The 18,186-nt window shown below is 45.8% G+C and overlaps 1 protein-coding gene across 1 annotated transcript in view; it reads right to left on the bottom strand.

Moving 5' to 3' along the window:
• MGAT5B (alpha-1,6-mannosylglycoprotein 6-beta-N-acetylglucosaminyltransferase B) overlaps positions 1 to 7,053 on the bottom strand; it is a 170,188-nt gene extending 163,135 nt beyond the window's left edge. The window contains exon 1 of the mRNA XM_084646624.1: positions 6,509 to 7,053. Within this exon, the coding sequence (XP_084502750.1) occupies positions 6,509 to 6,576 (68 nt within the window). The 5' untranslated portion in view covers positions 6,577 to 7,053. The remainder of the gene's footprint in view (positions 1 to 6,508) is intronic.
• Positions 7,054 to 18,186: the final 11,133 nt, after the last annotated feature.

Raw genomic sequence — 18,186 nt, 5'->3', positions numbered from 1 at the left:
ACTCAGGGTTAGAAAGCTATACCTAGAGTAGAAAAAGAAAAAGAGAGAGAGAGAGAGCGCGCAAGTGAGCTGGATTCTCACCACTCTGTGAACCTTGAACCGGTTGGGGTTCCCAGGTGGTGATGATAGCTGAAGGTCCGGAGTGCTGGCAGAGCCCCCAGCACGCTCAGTCAGGAGAAGATGAAGTCCCAGTGGAACTGATGCAGATTTTGGATCCAAGCATCAGAACACTTACTTGAGCATGGGAAGGGGTTTTTTGTCAGGAAACAACAATGGTTCAAGGGAGAACACTAGATTTGTTAATGGGTAAACTGGTGGCTCAAGGGAGTGTACCAGAGTTGTTTTGTTCAGGCTAGAGAATAGGAACTGATCATTCCTGGCTATGGGTGGTGTTCCTTCGCAGGAGCTCACGATGCAATTAGGTAGCTTCAGTATTTTGGATACCAGTAAAGGATTTATTGGTAGAATTGGTCTGATAACTACTGCACCGGGTGTGTGCAGGGGTAGGTTCATTAACATCTGGAGCAGAGATTCCCCCATCATGCAGTGCTTCCCTGGTCCCAGAGTTCAGTGCAGTTCTTGCCTTGGAATCTCTGTTCTCCATTCTGTATGCTAATGGAGATGCCTCCCTATCCCATCTTTGATGCAAATGAGGCTAGGGGAGTTGCCTTAATCCTGTCACCCTTGTCCAGAAGGGTTTAAGTGTGTCCCCTGCTGCCTTTTCGCAAGTCTTTCTTCTGACTGGTTTTGGTTCAAGCAGAGGCTGGAGGGCGGGGGGTCCTTTGTGAGTCAGACAGGCTGGATACTGCACCCTGGTTCCCCAAGAACACAGAGCTGGCAGGTAACAAGAGCACTAACTTAAGAGACCAGAGTTCTAATCTTGGCTCTGCTATCGAGCAGTATTGCCTCTCTGTGCCTCCGATTCCCCTCCTACCATTTGAGTGTCCTAGCTAGTGAGATGTCAGCTTTTTGGTGCAAGGATTGTTGCTTATCAAAACTGGACATAAGTTTCCCCCCAAAACCTTTTTCTGGTAAAAATGCAGATTGGGTGACACCTGAACATTTCATGAACTTGTATTAATTTCACATTTTTTTAACTAAAACAAATTTTTAAAAATTCAAAAAGATTGTTTCAATATTATCAAAATGAAATGTTATGGTTTTCTTATTCAAAACTAAGTTGTTCTGAAATTTTCTTTATTTGTTTTTAAAAACAACAACATTAACAAAAAGCGTACAAAAACTATCCTCTTGGAACCAAGCTAAGCCTTGGTGTTAATCCCTTTGAAAGCAATGGGAATGGTGCCTGCTTACGGTAGGGGTGAGTGTATTCTCAGGGTGTTAGAGACATAGGGGAGACATTAGTATGGCACCCTTCCAAGAGAGGCCTGGTGGCTAGGGCACTGCCATGGGCCTCAGGAGATTTGGGTTCAGTCTTGGACTCTGCCATTGACTTCCTGCATGACCCTTGGAAAGTCACTTAGGCCCAGATCCGCAGAGATATTTAGGCTCCTACATTCCCTTAAAATCCACAGGAGTGAGGAGCCTAAATACCTCCGAGAATCTGGGCGTGTCTCTGGGCATCATTTCCCTGTTTGTAAGCTATGGTAATACTACTTTCCTTATTCCATCTCTTATAGCAGTCTCATCTATGGAGCGTGTAAGCTTGTGAGGGTAAGAGGGACTCCCTCTTACTACAAGTCTGTTCTACGGGTCTCTAGGCAAGATAGTAACACAAATAATAGCAGTGCCCTGCTGCAGCTGGAGGGCGGTTCTAATCATCTATCCCTTTTCATCCAGTGCAGCCACCCCCTTTCCTCCTCTCCACCCCGCCAAGCATAATTTAATGACACATTACCTGGGGGATTCGTGTTTAAATGATCAGAGCTGATCTTGCTCATCTTTCAAATCCTTTCTATTGATAATGTCTTCATCATTATGCAAGGCCTTGTTTATGAATTTTAATTTTCATAATTATGATCTGGCAAGGAGCGATAGTTAAACTCCACAATTAATTAACAATTTAGACCATGGGAGAAAGAAAGAAGGAAAAACCCTCCACAATTGCTGAAAAAAAAAAATTTCAAAGGGGCCATGCATTCTAGCATCTCATTAGAAGGAAAAAAATTCACAATTTCAAATGGCTTGCAGAAGAAGGGGAGGAGACTCAAGATTTTGTACTGCAGTTCTTTGTGCTGGCGCCTAGTATTGGGAAATGGCCAAAAGGTACCAGGGGCCTGACTGAACCTCACACTGGTGTAAGTCAGAATTAACTCCACTGAAACCAATGGACTTTCCTGAGAGCTGCATCAGACCCCGTTTCCAAAACTAGTCCATTAACTGTACCTGTTGTTGAACATAGAGCTTTGATGACCATGTAGCATCTACATCCCAAGCTGGCTGTTAATCGCGTGGACTGTCACCACATATTAATTTAATTCAGGGTGCTTTGATTTTACAAGATTCTGGTGACAATTCTACCCAGAATTCTACCCTGGGACTGAAATATTCACAATCCCCTGCTTTAGGACTATGTCCAGGAGGAGAGTGCCAAGTTCTGCCCTGTTTATTTACTGTCAGTTTGGAACAACAGCATAGTCTTTAATAGAATTATCAAAGATTCACATAATTGTAACAGAGCAAAATCTGGCCCTGAGGATTTGTATTCTGATGTGCTATATATCATTTGGGTATCCTGGAAACGTGTGCAGGAGAAGGCTGCAGCATCCTTTGAACCCATGAGCTTTCCATGGTCCTGAAACACCAGAGGCCTCTCAGACTGGGTCACCCGACAGCAAAATGCTAAGCAGCATTAATCCTCCCTGGGAACAATGCATTCTAAAGTTCTGAGGAAAGAAATGGATTTTCTACTTACAAGCTTTCACAGCACTCCTCTTTAGTTCCCCAAAGAGAAGCATAGAGATGGCTGGGGTAAGGCACTATAGTTGACTTGTGATGCACTTTTGGCTCTCTCGGGTACTGCTGAGTAGAATCAATCACTAAGGTGCCTTGATTTTGAAATTAGACACATTAGAAGTGAGCCATTCACACAAGTTTCTGTAAATAAATCCTCCTCTCCAATATTTTATCTCCTCCTGCTATGTTTACAGAGTGCTAGCAATCAACAGCTCTCCTCCATTCGCAGGGTGCTTCTCACAGATTTGGGACTTTTCCCTCACTGTACTAAGCTTATCCAGAGGATGATTAATGAATTCAGCTGAGCACCACTTTGATTTCAATGGGCCAAATCTCCAGTCAGTGCCTGGCAACTTCACTGATGCTATGCTTATTTGCACCCATGTGGATCCAGCTCACTGACTTCAGTGGAGATAAGATGCTTAAACACCAGCTGACATGTGGTCTCCATAAATTTAGGTGACCACTATGGACTGCAAACCACCCACATTACTACACAAAGTTGGGGGGTGTCTAGATTCCAAGGGTTTGCCTTCACTGCAGCACTAACTTAAGTGTGGATAAGAGCAGCCAGCTGCTCTTGAGTTAGTCTAGCTCAAGTGAGAGCATCCACACCGATGTTTGGATTAACAGCACAGTATCTATATCCCCACTGCATTACTAGTGTGAGCATCAACAGCTCTCAAGTGTCAACCCACACCTCCAGTAGCTTGAGGTTAAAGCACCACTCAACTTGAGCTAGAGACTCGTGTGTGGACAGGAGTAAGATTAAGGGAGCACTTGAATCATACCTTGAGCTAAAGCTGCAGTGAAGGCAAGGCCTAAGAGCATACGCTAGTCTCACCACAGTCACCACATAAAATGGTGGCTCGGGATCTGCAAGGGCAGAGTTCAAACAGGGTGTGCCACAGGTGAGGACTGAAGTGCGCTGGTAAATTAGCAGAGGTAGGGAGAAGTAGGGCTAGAATAGGAGAAAATGTGCAGGTCATGACAGCTTTAGCTGATCTGTGGGGTGCTCAAGAGCTAGTCTAGCAGGGCTAAAGAGCATCAGCAAAACTGGGGAGCAGGGCTTAGCCCTAGAAAATAAGTGGGTATTGCAGGTCAGGACTGAGGTGGTGAGGGAAGCCCACCACACTGGTGTTATTAGCCTTTCGGTTCCAATGCTTCAAAAAAATATTCCCACCAAACACCATTACCGCTGAGTTAAACCAGGGAGAATCCTTGCCTCCAGTTTGTCTAAACGATTGGGGGGGGGGGAACACCCCTCGAGGTGCTTTAGCCACAGTCAATCACATCTATTTTCCTGTGCTATAAACTCTCAAGGAAAACATCTCTTAGAAAAGCCTGATTCAACTCACACTGGTTTAACTTTTCAATAAAGTTGCTCCCAATTTACACCAGCGTAAGAGCAGAATCAGGCCCTAGTGTATTGAGAACACTGTCAAGGTACCGGATTCTCTTAGCAAGACCCAAGCCCCCAAACTGTTCACCTGGCCCCATCCCCGAATCCGCACAAACATTTCCCCTCCTGTTCCAGTCTCTGGCCTATTTTTCATCACACTTGGCCAGTGTGCTAGGACTCATTACTGATACTCCTGCTTCAAGCCTTATTCACAGGACACTGCTAGAAAGGAATTCCCCTGCTCCCGGAGCAGGAGACTCTTCCACTAACTTCATCTTGGGGTTTAACAAACATATCTATGGAAGAGAACGAACAGCCCCTCTCAAAGCAGCGCTGGCCCCGTCCCCGGCTGAAGGCAGCTGCCGAGCCCAGCACAGCACCTTGGGCGCTGCTGTTCTATTAAGCAGAGTGTCATTCAACAGGAGAGAAAGCGACAGCTCTAGATGATGGCTGTGTACAGTGTTTGACACAACTGGCACAGCTGGTGAATTACTACAGAGTAACTGCCCCCCTTTCTCCCCCTCCCAGCTAGTTCATGGTGTGCCCCGATCCATCTCTGCTCCATCCATGAAGTTCTGTGTTGCATCTGTTAAGTCAATCAGAGTTTTGCCCTGGACATCACTGAGGGCAGGATTGGCCCACAGTAGCAGAGGGAGGATGAGCGATGTGGGAATTGCTCCCACCCCCTCTTCAACATGTGGCCCAGCTATGGCTAGGCACCTCTCCCTTCTCTTCTATCCTCCTTCCACAAGGCAAGCTCTGCTACCCAAAAGCAACTGCCCTACAGCCCAGCCTCATCGGTGTGCCCCTTCTCCCCCTTTGGTATCCCCCCAACCTGCCTGCCATCAGATTGGAGACAAAATCCCTGCCAAACCAACGGGGAGGTACCATCCCCTTGCTGACCCACTCCCAAGTCTTTTCACCTAGCAGAGCTACCTGCCCCACCTGTTTGCCTGGCTGGTCCAAGAAGGTGGACAGTCAAGTGATTGGGGCACTAACCTAGGAGTTGGGCAACCTATGTTCAGTTCTCAGCTCTGCCACAGACTCCCTGTATGGCCTTGAGCAAGGCACTTAGCCTCCTTTGTGTCTCAGTTCCCCATCTGAACAATGGGAATAATCACACTCCCATACCTCTGAGAGGTGTTTGGAGGATAACTTCAGTAAAAGATTGTAAAGTGCTCAGATACAATGGTGGTGAGCACATAAATTCTTTAGACAGATGAAATTTCAGCAGCAATAATTCTCAAAAGCTGTCCCACGTGAGAAAATATAACCCGACCCTCCCTTCCATCCCCCAAAACTCCATTTCCTTTGGCCAAGTCAAAAGGCCAGTATCCTGGTTTGCAAAATCCACTTCCAACGCTTTTGTGTTACTTGGACCATCAGAAAGCACCGTGATGGCTTTGTTTTGATTCAGACCTAACTTTTATAATTCCTCACCCATAAGACACAAACAAACAATGCCCCTTGGAGGCTGGAAGTGCATAAAGCGTGACTCCTCAAATCAGTTTTAAAGAAAGCACACAAGCATTAGAGAAGAGTTTGCATGTTAATGGACAGTCCACACGCACCCACCCATCCACTCACCAAAAAAAAAAAAAAAAAAAAAGACACTTACAGCAAGGAGTTTATGCAAATCAACAGTAATGGAATCATAAAAACTTTGTAGTTGTTGAGGCGGGGGGAGGAGATCAGTAAGTAAAAATGCATAAATTCAGGGGGGGAGGGGAACTTGGAAGGTCTGACTTTGGACAAGAGTCTGCTCTTGGTTACCCGTGTGAATCCGGAGCAACCGCATTATCACTGGATTCAAACCAGTGTTACTGACAGCCAAAGCTGGCTTTTAATTTGTATGCATCAATTCCCCAGTGGATGCAAATATCACCAAGAAAAGTATTAAAAACCTGTAACTAATAGCCAACTGATATTAGCATAACAAATGAATTAGCAGGCAAGGTACAGTATGCAAGAGCCACACACCAGCTCCCATCAAGATGACTTAAAGGCTAACTTGCTTTGATTCTTGACATTTTAATCTGGGATTGATTCCCCTGGAAGACTGTGAGTGCTAGGAAATTTGTTTAGATGAATTATTCAGTTTCAGCTCCCTGAAGCTGAACAGCAAGATGGGGTGCAAAGGCAGGGGGTGGGGAGGGAGAATGGTAAATAGAGCAATAAAAAGAACTTTACCTAAAAGGTCTCAAGGTGACAAGACATCTTCTGATCATTATTTTTCCATCCGAATTGACTGTGATCATTGTTCAAACTTATATAAGAAATAAAAAGGAAGCAACTCGACACTTTAGACAGCCATATGCTGCCGTTACACAGTGCCCATGATTAGGATGATTTGTATACAGAGGTGGGGAAAGCACCCCAGACCAATCCAACTTCACCGAGAGGGGTTTTAGCTCTTCTGCTCCAGGTAATCTACTTCTCCTCCAATGGAGCAGCCGTGGCGAACGTTTGTCTGCTCTGGATGAAATAGATCTTAACAGAGCGAGCACGACTGAACCAGGTTCTCTTGCGGGATTTTCTTATTTACATTTTGGAGGCAGGTTGTCGCAAACGGCAGCACTTCTGTCCATCCATCTCTCCCCACAGAAGATGGAGCTGCTGGGAGGCACCTTGACTCCTTCATCACATCCACTTTTTGCTCTCCTTCCTGTTCTCTCCAGATTTCACCTTAATTGGAGTCAAATGTCGGACACTCCTCCCCCCCACCCCATACACACACAAACCAGCATTCAGTACTTCCAGCTAGTTGCTGTCCTCTGGGAAGGCTTCCCAAGTCAAAAGTCTGCACTGTTCTGGGATTCCAATGGTGTTCCCAACCCTCTGTGTCCACAGATGTGATATCAGAGCCAGCTCCATCCCATCCTGGGAGCTCCCTTGCACAATCCTAGGTATCCAGCCCCTTGCTTTAATCTGAGTAGGCACTGCATTGTTTCCACTAGAGAAGGCTGCACTGCTCCAGCTAGGATTGGAGAAAACCTTCCTGTTAAATTGTGGATTGGGCACCATCTAGTGGTAGCCATGGGATGGCATCAGTTGCCTTCTGTTAAGGAGCGATTATGTTGGTAGGACTGATCCAGCACCTATGAACTTCTTCGCTCCAGAGATTTCAATGTTTCCTCAGCTGCAGACCTATATTTTGAAATCTCACCCCCTGACATCTTTTACAAAGATAACCGAGCCCACATCCCTATCAGTGAACTCCTAAATTTTAATAGCAACAGTAAATCTCACATTAATAGAGTACCCTTTATCCTAAACTGTTTCACAAACTATCATAGAATCATAGAATACCAGGGTTGGAAGGGACCTCAGGGGGTCATCTAGTCCAACCCCCTGCTCAAAGCAGGACCAATCCCCAATTTTTGCCCCAGATCCCTAAATGGCCCCCTCCAGGATTGAACTCACAACCCTGGGTTTAGCAGGCCAACGCTACCTCTAAAATGCAGCCACCTCTGGCGTGAAAGACAGCAGTCGACCCAAAAACCGTCAGGGAGCATAACAGATGGCAGGTCAAACCCCTGCTCTGATGAAAAGTGCCTGGGGACATTTAAAGCTTGGAGCAAGAAGGGCCTTGGGTCTAATTCTGCCTCCCTCACAACAGTGAGGGCAATGGGACTGCTCCTGTTTTTACAGTGCTGTAAGTGAAATCAGAATCCATCTCCTGGTCTATTCAAGTTTCTTCCACAGAGGCCCTCAGCTGCTGATGCACAGGGCTCATTGCATCTGGGGCAATGCAATAGGCCTGCTGATCTTCTGCACTGTTAATAAGAGCATGGCCCTTTGCCGTATAGCAAGAGTAAGATTGATCAGAGAGGGAGCGCAGCCGTACTGGTCACATCTCACTAACCAGCTATCAAACACATGTAGCAAAAGCACTTGAAAGGGAGTTACTGCAGATTTATACCAGGGTACCTTGGGGCAGAACTTAGCCTGGCAAGCACATATGTAACACTGATGGACCCCGGTTGTTGGCAGGCAGGATCAAACGTGGGACCTCTGGAGTTTAGTGCATGAGCCTCTACCGCGTGAGCTAAAAGCCACCTGGCTCTTAGCTAAGGCTGTAGAGCAGACTCATTTTATCTCTCTCTCTCTCAGTGGTCTCAGTGCCACTAGATGGGACAGAACACCACACCCAGGAGGTGTGTGGGTTACACATACATAGGTTCTCAACCTCCCCACTGAGTAGCAACCACCATTAGTCCTGCCTCAGTGCCAGGGATTGCATTTGATGACCTACTGAGGTTTCTTCCAGTTCTACGTTTCTGTGATGAAAGTCACATTAGCACCGATGTGATAACTAGTCCCATCATTATAGATGAGCCTTTGTAGGACCTTGTCTGGGAAACGGCATGTAAATGGGAAATGCTTTTAGTAAGAACCTCCTACTCTCATGGAAGGGACTAGACCCCCCAGGAAGGGGCTGATAGCAGCACTGACAGCTACAAACAGCCTGAATTTGCTGATCTTCTGAACATACTGTACAGCTCATCTCTTGGGCCAGGCCCTGGCAGGAGGCAGAGGGTAGAATCTCTCTAGTGGGGAAGGATCAGGAGGGGTTTGGAACCATACTGGTCACAGAACTGGAGATCAGCGGATGTGTGGTATGTTGGGAAGAAATGAAGCAGCTGCTGCTTTGCTCAAAGTTTATTGTGGATAGGGTGACCAGATGTCCTGATTTTTGGGTCTTTTTCTTATATAGGCTCCTATTACCCCCCACCCCATCCCAATTTTTCAGATTTGCTGTCTGGTCACCCTAATTGTGGATCACCCATGTTCTTGTAAACCAAGGGTGCCCAGAGACTGTGCGGGGAGGGAGAAGGGGGTGTGAGCCCTCTGCCATGGAATTTAAGAGCAGACTCTCAATAAATAAAATGCCATTTTACTCCCACTGATGCAGATAAGACTTGCTCTCACTACAGGTAGCAGAGTCCTGCCTGTTCATGCCTGCCCCTCCCTCTCAGATCCACTAGAAGGAAGGCCCTACTAGGGCTATGGAAGCCCCCTCTCAAGGGAAATTGTTGGATGGGGTGGTAGTCAGAGAAGAGCTTGAATTGGTGGAGGGGTGATTTCCCACACATACACTGGCACCAGCTGTCTACAGCTGTAACACCGACAGATCCTGGTTGTCGGCAGGCGGGATCAAACCTGGGATCTCTGGAGCTAAATGCATACGCCTCTACTCCATGAACTAAAAGCCACATGGCTGTTAGCTAAGGCTGTAGCAGACTCATTAATCTCTAAGTGGTCTCGGTGCCACTAGAGGGGACAGAGCACCATACTTGGGAAATGTGTGGGTTACACCAGCACCCCCAGGCTTGGGCCAGCAGTCTCCTGGGTGCCTCGGAGAGCAGCACTGAGTGCTGGGAGCATGAGCACGTGCAGGTACTGGATCAGAGTGGAGCTGGTGGTATGGTTAGGTGAGCAGCACTAACAAAGGCAGCTACGCAACCCTGAGGGAATCCTGCTCCAGTGGTTTGTGGGGCCACCCAAAGTCCCCGCTGGAATTATGTCTTTGAATGGTTGCTTTGGGTGTCATTTGGATTGCAGCATGAGGAATCTACAGCCTCATTATGTACAGCTGGATGTAATTTTCATTGGCCTGACGGTACCAGCTCTGCTTCTGCATACCCAACTAGCCCACTAATGAGCATTTCCTGTATGAGTGTGAAGGATCCCAGGAGGTGGAATCAGAGACAAGATTCACTAACTCAAATTAAACAAAGAGGGGCAACTTGTGTCCAATTTACGACGACTCAGGGTGTGAGCCTGGGCACAGCTGGGTGCAGGGTCTGACATATTGAAGAAGCAAGCTCTTTGGGACCTTCTCTTTTGCACCACGTGCACGTACACCAGCTAGTACAATAGCACCTGACCCCACAGTGGTGCCTCTTAGTACAGCTAATAGTAACAACCAGGGGACGTGAGTTTTCTGTAGTGGATGTGCTTCCTTCTATGGATGCATGTCTCCTTCCTCCTCTTCATCCTACCTTCCCCATTCACCCGCTTTGCTTTTTTCACCTCCCAAAAAAAGTTTGAAAACTATTTCCCTTCCCCAAAATGGCTTTTCAAACGCTTTTCTGGTGCTGCTTTATTAATAGGAGAGTCACTGCAATAAGAACACCACCCACTCTTTTATAAACTAATTGCAGGCTTCCTGCACTTACACAAGTGCCCCACATTTTCCGCATTAGGCGGATCAAGGTAAAATGCCATATTATGACTGTCATGACATTGCAATGCCTATTTCCATGAAGACCAGGGGCATCTATTCTGCTCCTGTTCATGCAGCGTAAAGCAGGAGTAACTCTACTAAAGTCAGAGTACCACGGATATACAGGCACTGTAAGCAGCATCACAATCAGACAAAGGATAGCTCAGATCAGAGACAATTAAAAGTTTTCCATAGAAACATTCCCCCCCACCCCCCATCAATAGTATTTTTCATTATAAAATAACCCCAAAATTAGATGTTTCAGCAAAAACCTGAAAGTGTTTTTGATGGAAATTAACTAGGGCTGGCCATTAATCACAGCTAACTCACATGATTAATTTTTGAGTTAATCACAATAATCGCAGTTTTAAATCCCACTGTTAACAATAGAATCTGAATTGAAATTTACTAAGTATTCTGGATGTTTTTCTAAATTTTAAAATATATTGATTTCTATTACAACACAGAATACAAAGTGTACAGTGCTTACTTTATATTATTTTTATTACAAATATTTGCAGTGTGTGACGGGGCAAGGCCAGATGGCTATAGAAAAGTAGTGGGAGATAGATCTATTAGCTCCAGGCTCAACAAATCCCTGGTACCAGGTTAAGTGAAATGGCAGCTGCTCCAGGTCAATTAAGACACCTGGGGCCAATTAAGAACTTTCCAGAAGGCAGGGAGAAGGCTAGGTTGATTGGGACACCTGAAGCCAATCAGGGGCTGGCTGAAACTAGTTAAAAGCCTCCCAGCCAGTCAGGTGGGTGTGCATGTCAGGAGCTGTGGAAGGAAGTTGTGCTGTTGGAGAGGCTGAGTAGTACACACCATATCAGGCATGAGGAAGGAGGCCCTGAGGTAAGGGTGAAGTGGAGCTTGAGGAAGTGAGGGCTGCTGTGGGGGAAGTAGCCCAGGGAATTGTACATGTCATGTTTCTAAAAGGTCAGCTACCATAGCTGATACTATTAGGGTCCCTGGGCTGGAGCCTGGAGTAGAGAGTGGGCCTGGGCTTCCTGCCCCCCCCTTTGCCCCCTGATTAATCACCGAGACTGGGAGACAGAGACTGTGTAAGGAAGGATAACTTCTCCTCACCTCCCTTGCTAGCTTATGATGAAAATGGCTCAGTAGACACTGACCCTTGTCTCTAGAGAAAGAAGGGTTATGTGGAGGGTCACAGTGAGCCTTTGAGGCTAGTGAAATCCGCCAGGAAATGCAGGACCCACGGAGGCAAGGACAGAGCTTTGTCAAAACTGTAAAAAATGATAAACTAGTGTTTTTCAATTCACCTCATACAAGAACTGTAGTGCAATGTCTTTGTGAGAGTGCAACTTAAAAATATAGACTATTTTGTTACATAAGTGCACTCAAAAACAAAACTCTAAAATTTAGAGTCTACAAATGCGCTCAGTCTTATTTCTTGTTCAGCCAATTGCTCAGACAAACAAGTTTGTTTACATTTACAGGAGAGAATGCTGCCCTCTTCTTATTTACAATGTCACCTGAAAGTGAACAGGTATTCACATGGCACTTTTGTAGCCAGCATTGCAAGGTATTTATATGCCAGATATGCTAAACATTCATATGCCCCTTTATGCTTTGGCCACCATTCCAGAGGACATTCTTTCATACTGATGATGCTTGTTAATAAATTACTTAGTGACTGAACTCCTTGGGAGAGAATTGTATGTCTCCTGCTCTGTTTTACCCATATATTTCATGTTATAGCAGTCTTGGATGATGACCCAGCACATTGTTCATTTTAAGAACACGTTTACTGCAGATTTGACAAAATGCAAAGAAGGTACTAATGTGAGATTTCTAAAGATAGCTACAGCACTGACCCAAGGTTTAAGAATCTGAAGTGCCTCCCAAAATCTGAAAGGGATGAGGTGTGGCGCATGCTTTCAGAAGTCTTAAAAGAGCAACACTCCGATGTGGAAACTACAGAACCTGAACCACCAAAAAAGAAAAAAAATTCAGCCTTCTGCAGGTGGCATCTGATTCAGATGATGAAAATGAACATGCATCAATCGACCCTGCTTTGGATCATTATCAAACAGAACCTGTCATCAGCATGGACGCATGTCCTCTGGAATGGTGGTTGAAGAGCAAAGGGACATATTTATGTGCCAGATGCACTAAAGATTTATATCTTGCAACACCAGCTACAATAGTACCATACAAACAACTGTTCTCACTTTCAGGTGACATTGTTGTGTTTAAGTGCAGATTTTTTGTACATAATTCTACATTTGTAAGTTGAACTTTCATGATAAAGAGATTGCACTACAGTACTTAGTATTTTTCAATTCACCTTGTTTCACAGTGCAAATACATGAAATCAAAAATATAAAGTGAGCACTGTTCACTTTTGTTCAGTGTTGTAACTGAAATCAATTTAAAAATGTAGAAAACATCCAAAAACATTTGAATAAAGGGTATTCTATTGTTTAATTGAGCAATTAATCAAACAATTAACTTTAATTGCTTGACAGTCCTAGTTCTTTTTGCTTTCTTTCTAGAAATCACAAGGGCTAGAAACTTAGTTTTTCAAAGTGAGGTCTCAGACAACTGTCACATGATCATATGACTCCTAGAGCTGGGGGTTCCAGGAAAGCACTGAATCGTTGGAGACTCAATAAAATCCTGGGAGTTGGCAACACTTCATTAATTAGCGGCACCTTGAGGCCCCAGCCAAGATCATGATCCTAGGAGCTGTGCAAACAATTCCCGGCCTAATGAGCTTACAATGTAGCTAGACAAGACAGACCAAAGGGCTGGGGAGGGACAGAGAGTGGAAGGTTACACAGCAGACCAGTGGCAGAGCAAAGAACAGAACCCAGGCCACTTAACTCCCCCTCTGTTGCCCTGTGCACTAGATTACACTGCCTTCCTAACTGCCTGCCACGGATAGACCCTGCTTCTCACCAGCAACAACTGCCTCTAGCTAGAATTTGATTCTTGGTAGCAAGCAAGTTATTTGATCCCCTATGTAAGGGGAGTCCCAGGTGTTTTTCAGCATCTCTGAATGCAGTTACTCCAAACAAGGCACAGAGCAGGACAGGGCTGGATTGTATTGTCAAAACCACAGGGAGTAGCTGGTTCAACATGCCTGCCAACACACATTACAGAAATCGGACAATTAGAACTGCTCAGCAGAGGAGACCCAGAGCTGCGTTTTTCAGGGTACTACATCTTGTATGACGTAAGAACCACTACCTTTGCTGCTGTAGCCCCATAGAACTCCCCCCCCCCCCCGCTTGTGCCCAGGCTCTCCTACAGTAGTGCACTGGCCTGCCTCCCCAGCCCAAGGACGGACACCACACCCTGTCAGGCCCTTCCTGCAGGGCACAGTTTTCATCTTTAAACACAAAAACTCAGACAAAACATCCAAACAAAGCAGTTCCTCTATCCACCCTGGGCTATACCCCCCTCCATGCTAAAGGAAGGCATCTTTCCCTTCACTCCTGGTGCTATAGAACTTACCACAAGAGCCCGCCTCCATCCTGCAACAACTGAGCCACTTGCTGGCTTTTATAATCACTTGCTCTCTTCCTAGCTGGGTCTAATAATTGAACCGGTCTGGCTGGCCCCAGGGTTCCTGGCCCTTAAAGGGGCTGTCATAAATATAAAGGGAAGGGTACACACCTTTAAAATCTCTCCTGGCCAGAGGAAAAATCCTTTCACCTGTAAAGGGTTAAGAAGCTAGGATAACCTTGCTGGCACTTGACCAAAATGACCAATGAGGAGACAAAATACTTTCAAAAGTTGGGGGGATGGAAAAACAAAAGCTCTCTCTCTGTCTGTGTGATGCTTTTGCCAGGGACAGAACAGGAATGGAGTCTTAGAACTTAGTAAGTAATCTAGCTAGATATGCATTAGATTCTGTTTGTTTAAATGGCTGAGAAAATAAGCTGTGCTGAATAGAATGGATATTCCTGTCTTTGTATCTTTTTGTAACTTAAGGTTTTGCCTAGAGGGATTCTCTATGTTTTGAATCTAATTACCCTGTAAGGTATTTACCATCCTGATTTTACAGAGATGATTCTTTTTACTTCTATTAAAATTTTTCTTTTAAGAAACTGAATGTTTTTTCATTGTTCTTAAGATCCAAGGGTTTGGGTCTGTGGTCACCTATGCAAATGGGTGAGGATTTTTATCAAACCTTCCCCAGGAAGAGGGGTGCAAGGTTTTGGGGAAAAACATTTCCAAACTGCTCTTTCCCAATAATAAACCCAGTTAGACGTTTGGTGGTGGCAGCAAAAGTCCAAGGGCAACAGGTAAAATAGTTTGTACCGTGGGGAAACTTTAACCTAAGCTGGTAAAAGTAAGTTTTGGAGGTTTTTATTCAGGTCCCCACATCTGTACCCTAGAGTTCAGAGTGGGGAAGAAACCTTGACAGGGGCAGACAACCCTGTTACAGCCCTCATTCTCACAGATCCATTCGCACAGAAAGCCAAACAAACTCACATTCTAAGCATGCATCTTAGTGGCCAAGAAGGAAGCATGAGAGCAAAAGCACTGTAATCATTTCAGTAATAGGAGGTGCTCACATACTCTGGGGATGAGGGCCAACTTGAGATAGACAGTCTGCAAATCAAGACAATGCTGAAAGAGCATCAGAGAACCCTGGCCCTGATTCTCTTGGTTTTACACCTGTGAACTCCATTGGCTTCAACAGGCTCAATTCTGTTTTGCACCAGGGTGAGTGAGAGCAGGACTGGGCCCGTTGAGTACACTGGAGTTATTCCTGGTATACACCAGGCTGAGAGGCAACACAGTCAGGCCACCATCACAGCTAGCAATAATAATCAGGTAGAGCATTCTGCCAAAGGTTGCCAGGTGCCATTCTGGCAGCCAGGGATTGCCAAGGAGGTAAGGAGCTCTGGCCACATCTCCTTTTCCACACTCCTGCTCCTTGTATCAGTGGCCAGCACGGTGGCGGGAATAGAAACAGCCACAGTATCTCTCCCCCTTTGGAGGATGCGCCTGTGAAGATGGCATGCTCCGATGGCTGGCTATGTTTGCCTACGGGCAGCTTAGTGCCAGCAGAGCAAGACAGAACTGTCCCTGCCCAATGCACTAGAGGATCCAGACCAGACTGTAAAAGAAACAGCAAAAGTGAGAGGAGAATGAGACAAACGCCAGACAGTTTAAATGCCCAGTGAACCAAACTCACCTGAATTACTCCCAGCAGAACAAGCGAGGGTCAGAACACACATCAGAAGAACCTGGGGTCAGCTGTCTCCTGGGCTTTGCAGAGTACTGGGAAGGCCATCTCATGGCTTGAGAGGAATCCCTGCAGCACCTGGCAGAAGGAGCTGATTCCACAAATTAGCTCAAGTCCCACTCCAGCCTCTAATTGTGATCGCCCTTCGGTTTGACATATTGATTGGGAGCCTGAGACTGCTCAGGTTCCAGCTGGAGCCAGTAGACAGATGAAAAATATAAATAAATAAATAAATAACAAGCAGTTTATTGTGTTTGAAATCACCATTTAATGTGCTTTTACTGTGGCTCCAGACAGCATATCAAGAGGCAATTGTCCATTATCTTATGCGGGTGTGTTGAGGCATTAGTAATGTCATAACAGCACCCACTGACAATGTGCAAAAACTCATAAACACTAACATTAGCCAGGAAACCTAGATTTGCAGGAACATCTCATGGTGCAATGGGGAAAGCAGGAAGAGGAATCAAACAGATACAGTTGTTTCTCTGATGCATATTTCATGCCTGATGTTTCAAAACATTTAGGTTAATCCCAGGAGTGAGAGAAAATATGTCTATCTGATTTTTATTTATAAGGGAAAGGGCATTTTTCATGTTTTCAGAATAGCCTGGGAGATTTGGTGGGAGAATTGTTGCTCACACTTAAAACAACACAGCAAACAGAACATTTTTCCAGCCCAAAGATGTGACAGGGAAACCATTGCTAGTGCTTCATGTCTCTGGGCAGCTGTGGGATCACCCATGAAATGCCCTCAAATTGTTACACAGACCCCAATATGTAAATATAGGTGTCTGATTTGCAATAATATCAACTCCACGTATTCAAAAATCATGGGTCAGGCCCCCCACAAACCTCGAGACTGGTTTAAAAACCATGAGATTTTTCATACAACAACAATGAACTTTTGCTTTCTGCCTGGCTTCTGAGTCCTGAGGGCACACACAGGTCACACTTTCAATCTTTTCTCTGCAGCCATTAAGGATAGAAACATTTTAAAGAAAGAAAAATAGCAAGCTAAGATTCTCACTGAATTGCTTGGCTCCAGCAGCTGAGGCTTTAAGTGAAATATCAAATATTGCAAGACTTGCACTCAAGTGGCAAGAGTTGGCAATGCTGAAATTGGGTCCTCAGTTCTGCATATGAATGCTCAAATCAGCCCCCAGGCATTGGCCAGCCCCAGTGACTGCCAGCACAGATTCTTTATGGGCCCAGCTCAGCAAGGTACTTAATCACATGCGGCAGTCCAGCCCTATTCAGCAAAGCACTACGATGTCCAAATGGCGGCTCGGAGGAGGGACTCTCCAATTCCTTTTGACTTCCTACCTGAGCCAGGATTTGAATTCATGTCTCCACAGGTGATCAGCCATCTGTATCATCCAGCCCTCCTTCAGAACACATTTTCCTGATGACAGCCTGTTTCTAGCCTTGCAGGGAAACTGATCAGCTGTTGCTTTTCTATTTCAATAGGCACTTGAAGTGCCATATTCTATTTATACCTCACTTATGTAAGCTTTCCGTCTCAGCTGCTGCTCAGTGTTGCTTTCTGGTGTGGTAGGGGAGCGGGTGGTGTAGGAGGCCTGGTGCTTCAGGAGACTTAAAAAGCTGGCAGTGGTGGAAGCTGCCGTTGTCTATGTATATTCCTAGCTGGCCAGAAATAGCAGAGGGAGTGGCAGAATGAAAGCTCCAGCAATCCCAGGCCTGTCATTTCTACTCATGACATACCTGAGGCTAGAGAGCCTGGGGGATTTTAGCGTCCTCTGAGGTGGTGGGGAATGAGGGGATGGAGGAACGATCTAGTGACCTATTTGTCAGGGGTTCCCCAGCCACAAAATAAGGAATATGCACCCTGAATATGCCCAGAGGAGGAAATGTCCCCAAAGTTTCAGCATACGGCTATCGCTGATTTCGTCCCTGGAATGGGTGTGTGTAGGAAATCCACCAGCATCATCTTGGGTTGGTCTCATAGAATCATAGAATATCAGGGTTGGAAGGGACCTCAGGAGGTCATCTAGTCTAACCCCCTTGCTCAAAGCAGGACCAATCCCCATTTTTTGCCCCAGATCCCTAAATGGCCCCCTCAAGGATTGAACTCACAACCCTGGGTTTAGCAGGCCAATGCTCAATTCAAGGTCCCATGTTTGGGCCCCTTATTCTCCCAGCCTTTGGGGTCTGGGAGCATCTCCTTTGGCGCTGTATTGACCCCCTTTGGGTAAATGAAGGAGTAGTGCTGGCTAGTTTTGGGGGAGAAGAGCATCTGCCCCTCCTCACCCGAGGAAAAGCGGTTATGTTTCTGGGCTGGGGAAAGCAAGTGGCTGGATACAGGGTGGTGGGTTCTCAGCGAAACTATCTTCTTCAGTGACCAGCTCCTGCTTGCCAGTGGGTGGCAATGTCTGTGCTGGATTCAGAATG

The sequence above is a fragment of the Lepidochelys olivacea genome, assembly GCF_965140295.1.
Source record: "Lepidochelys olivacea isolate rLepOli2 genome assembly, chromosome: 14".
In the NCBI taxonomy this organism is placed as follows: domain Eukaryota; kingdom Metazoa; phylum Chordata; order Testudines; family Cheloniidae; genus Lepidochelys; species Lepidochelys olivacea.
The sequence above is the reverse complement of the archived record's forward strand: the minus strand, read 5'-3'. Positions and strand labels throughout refer to the sequence as shown.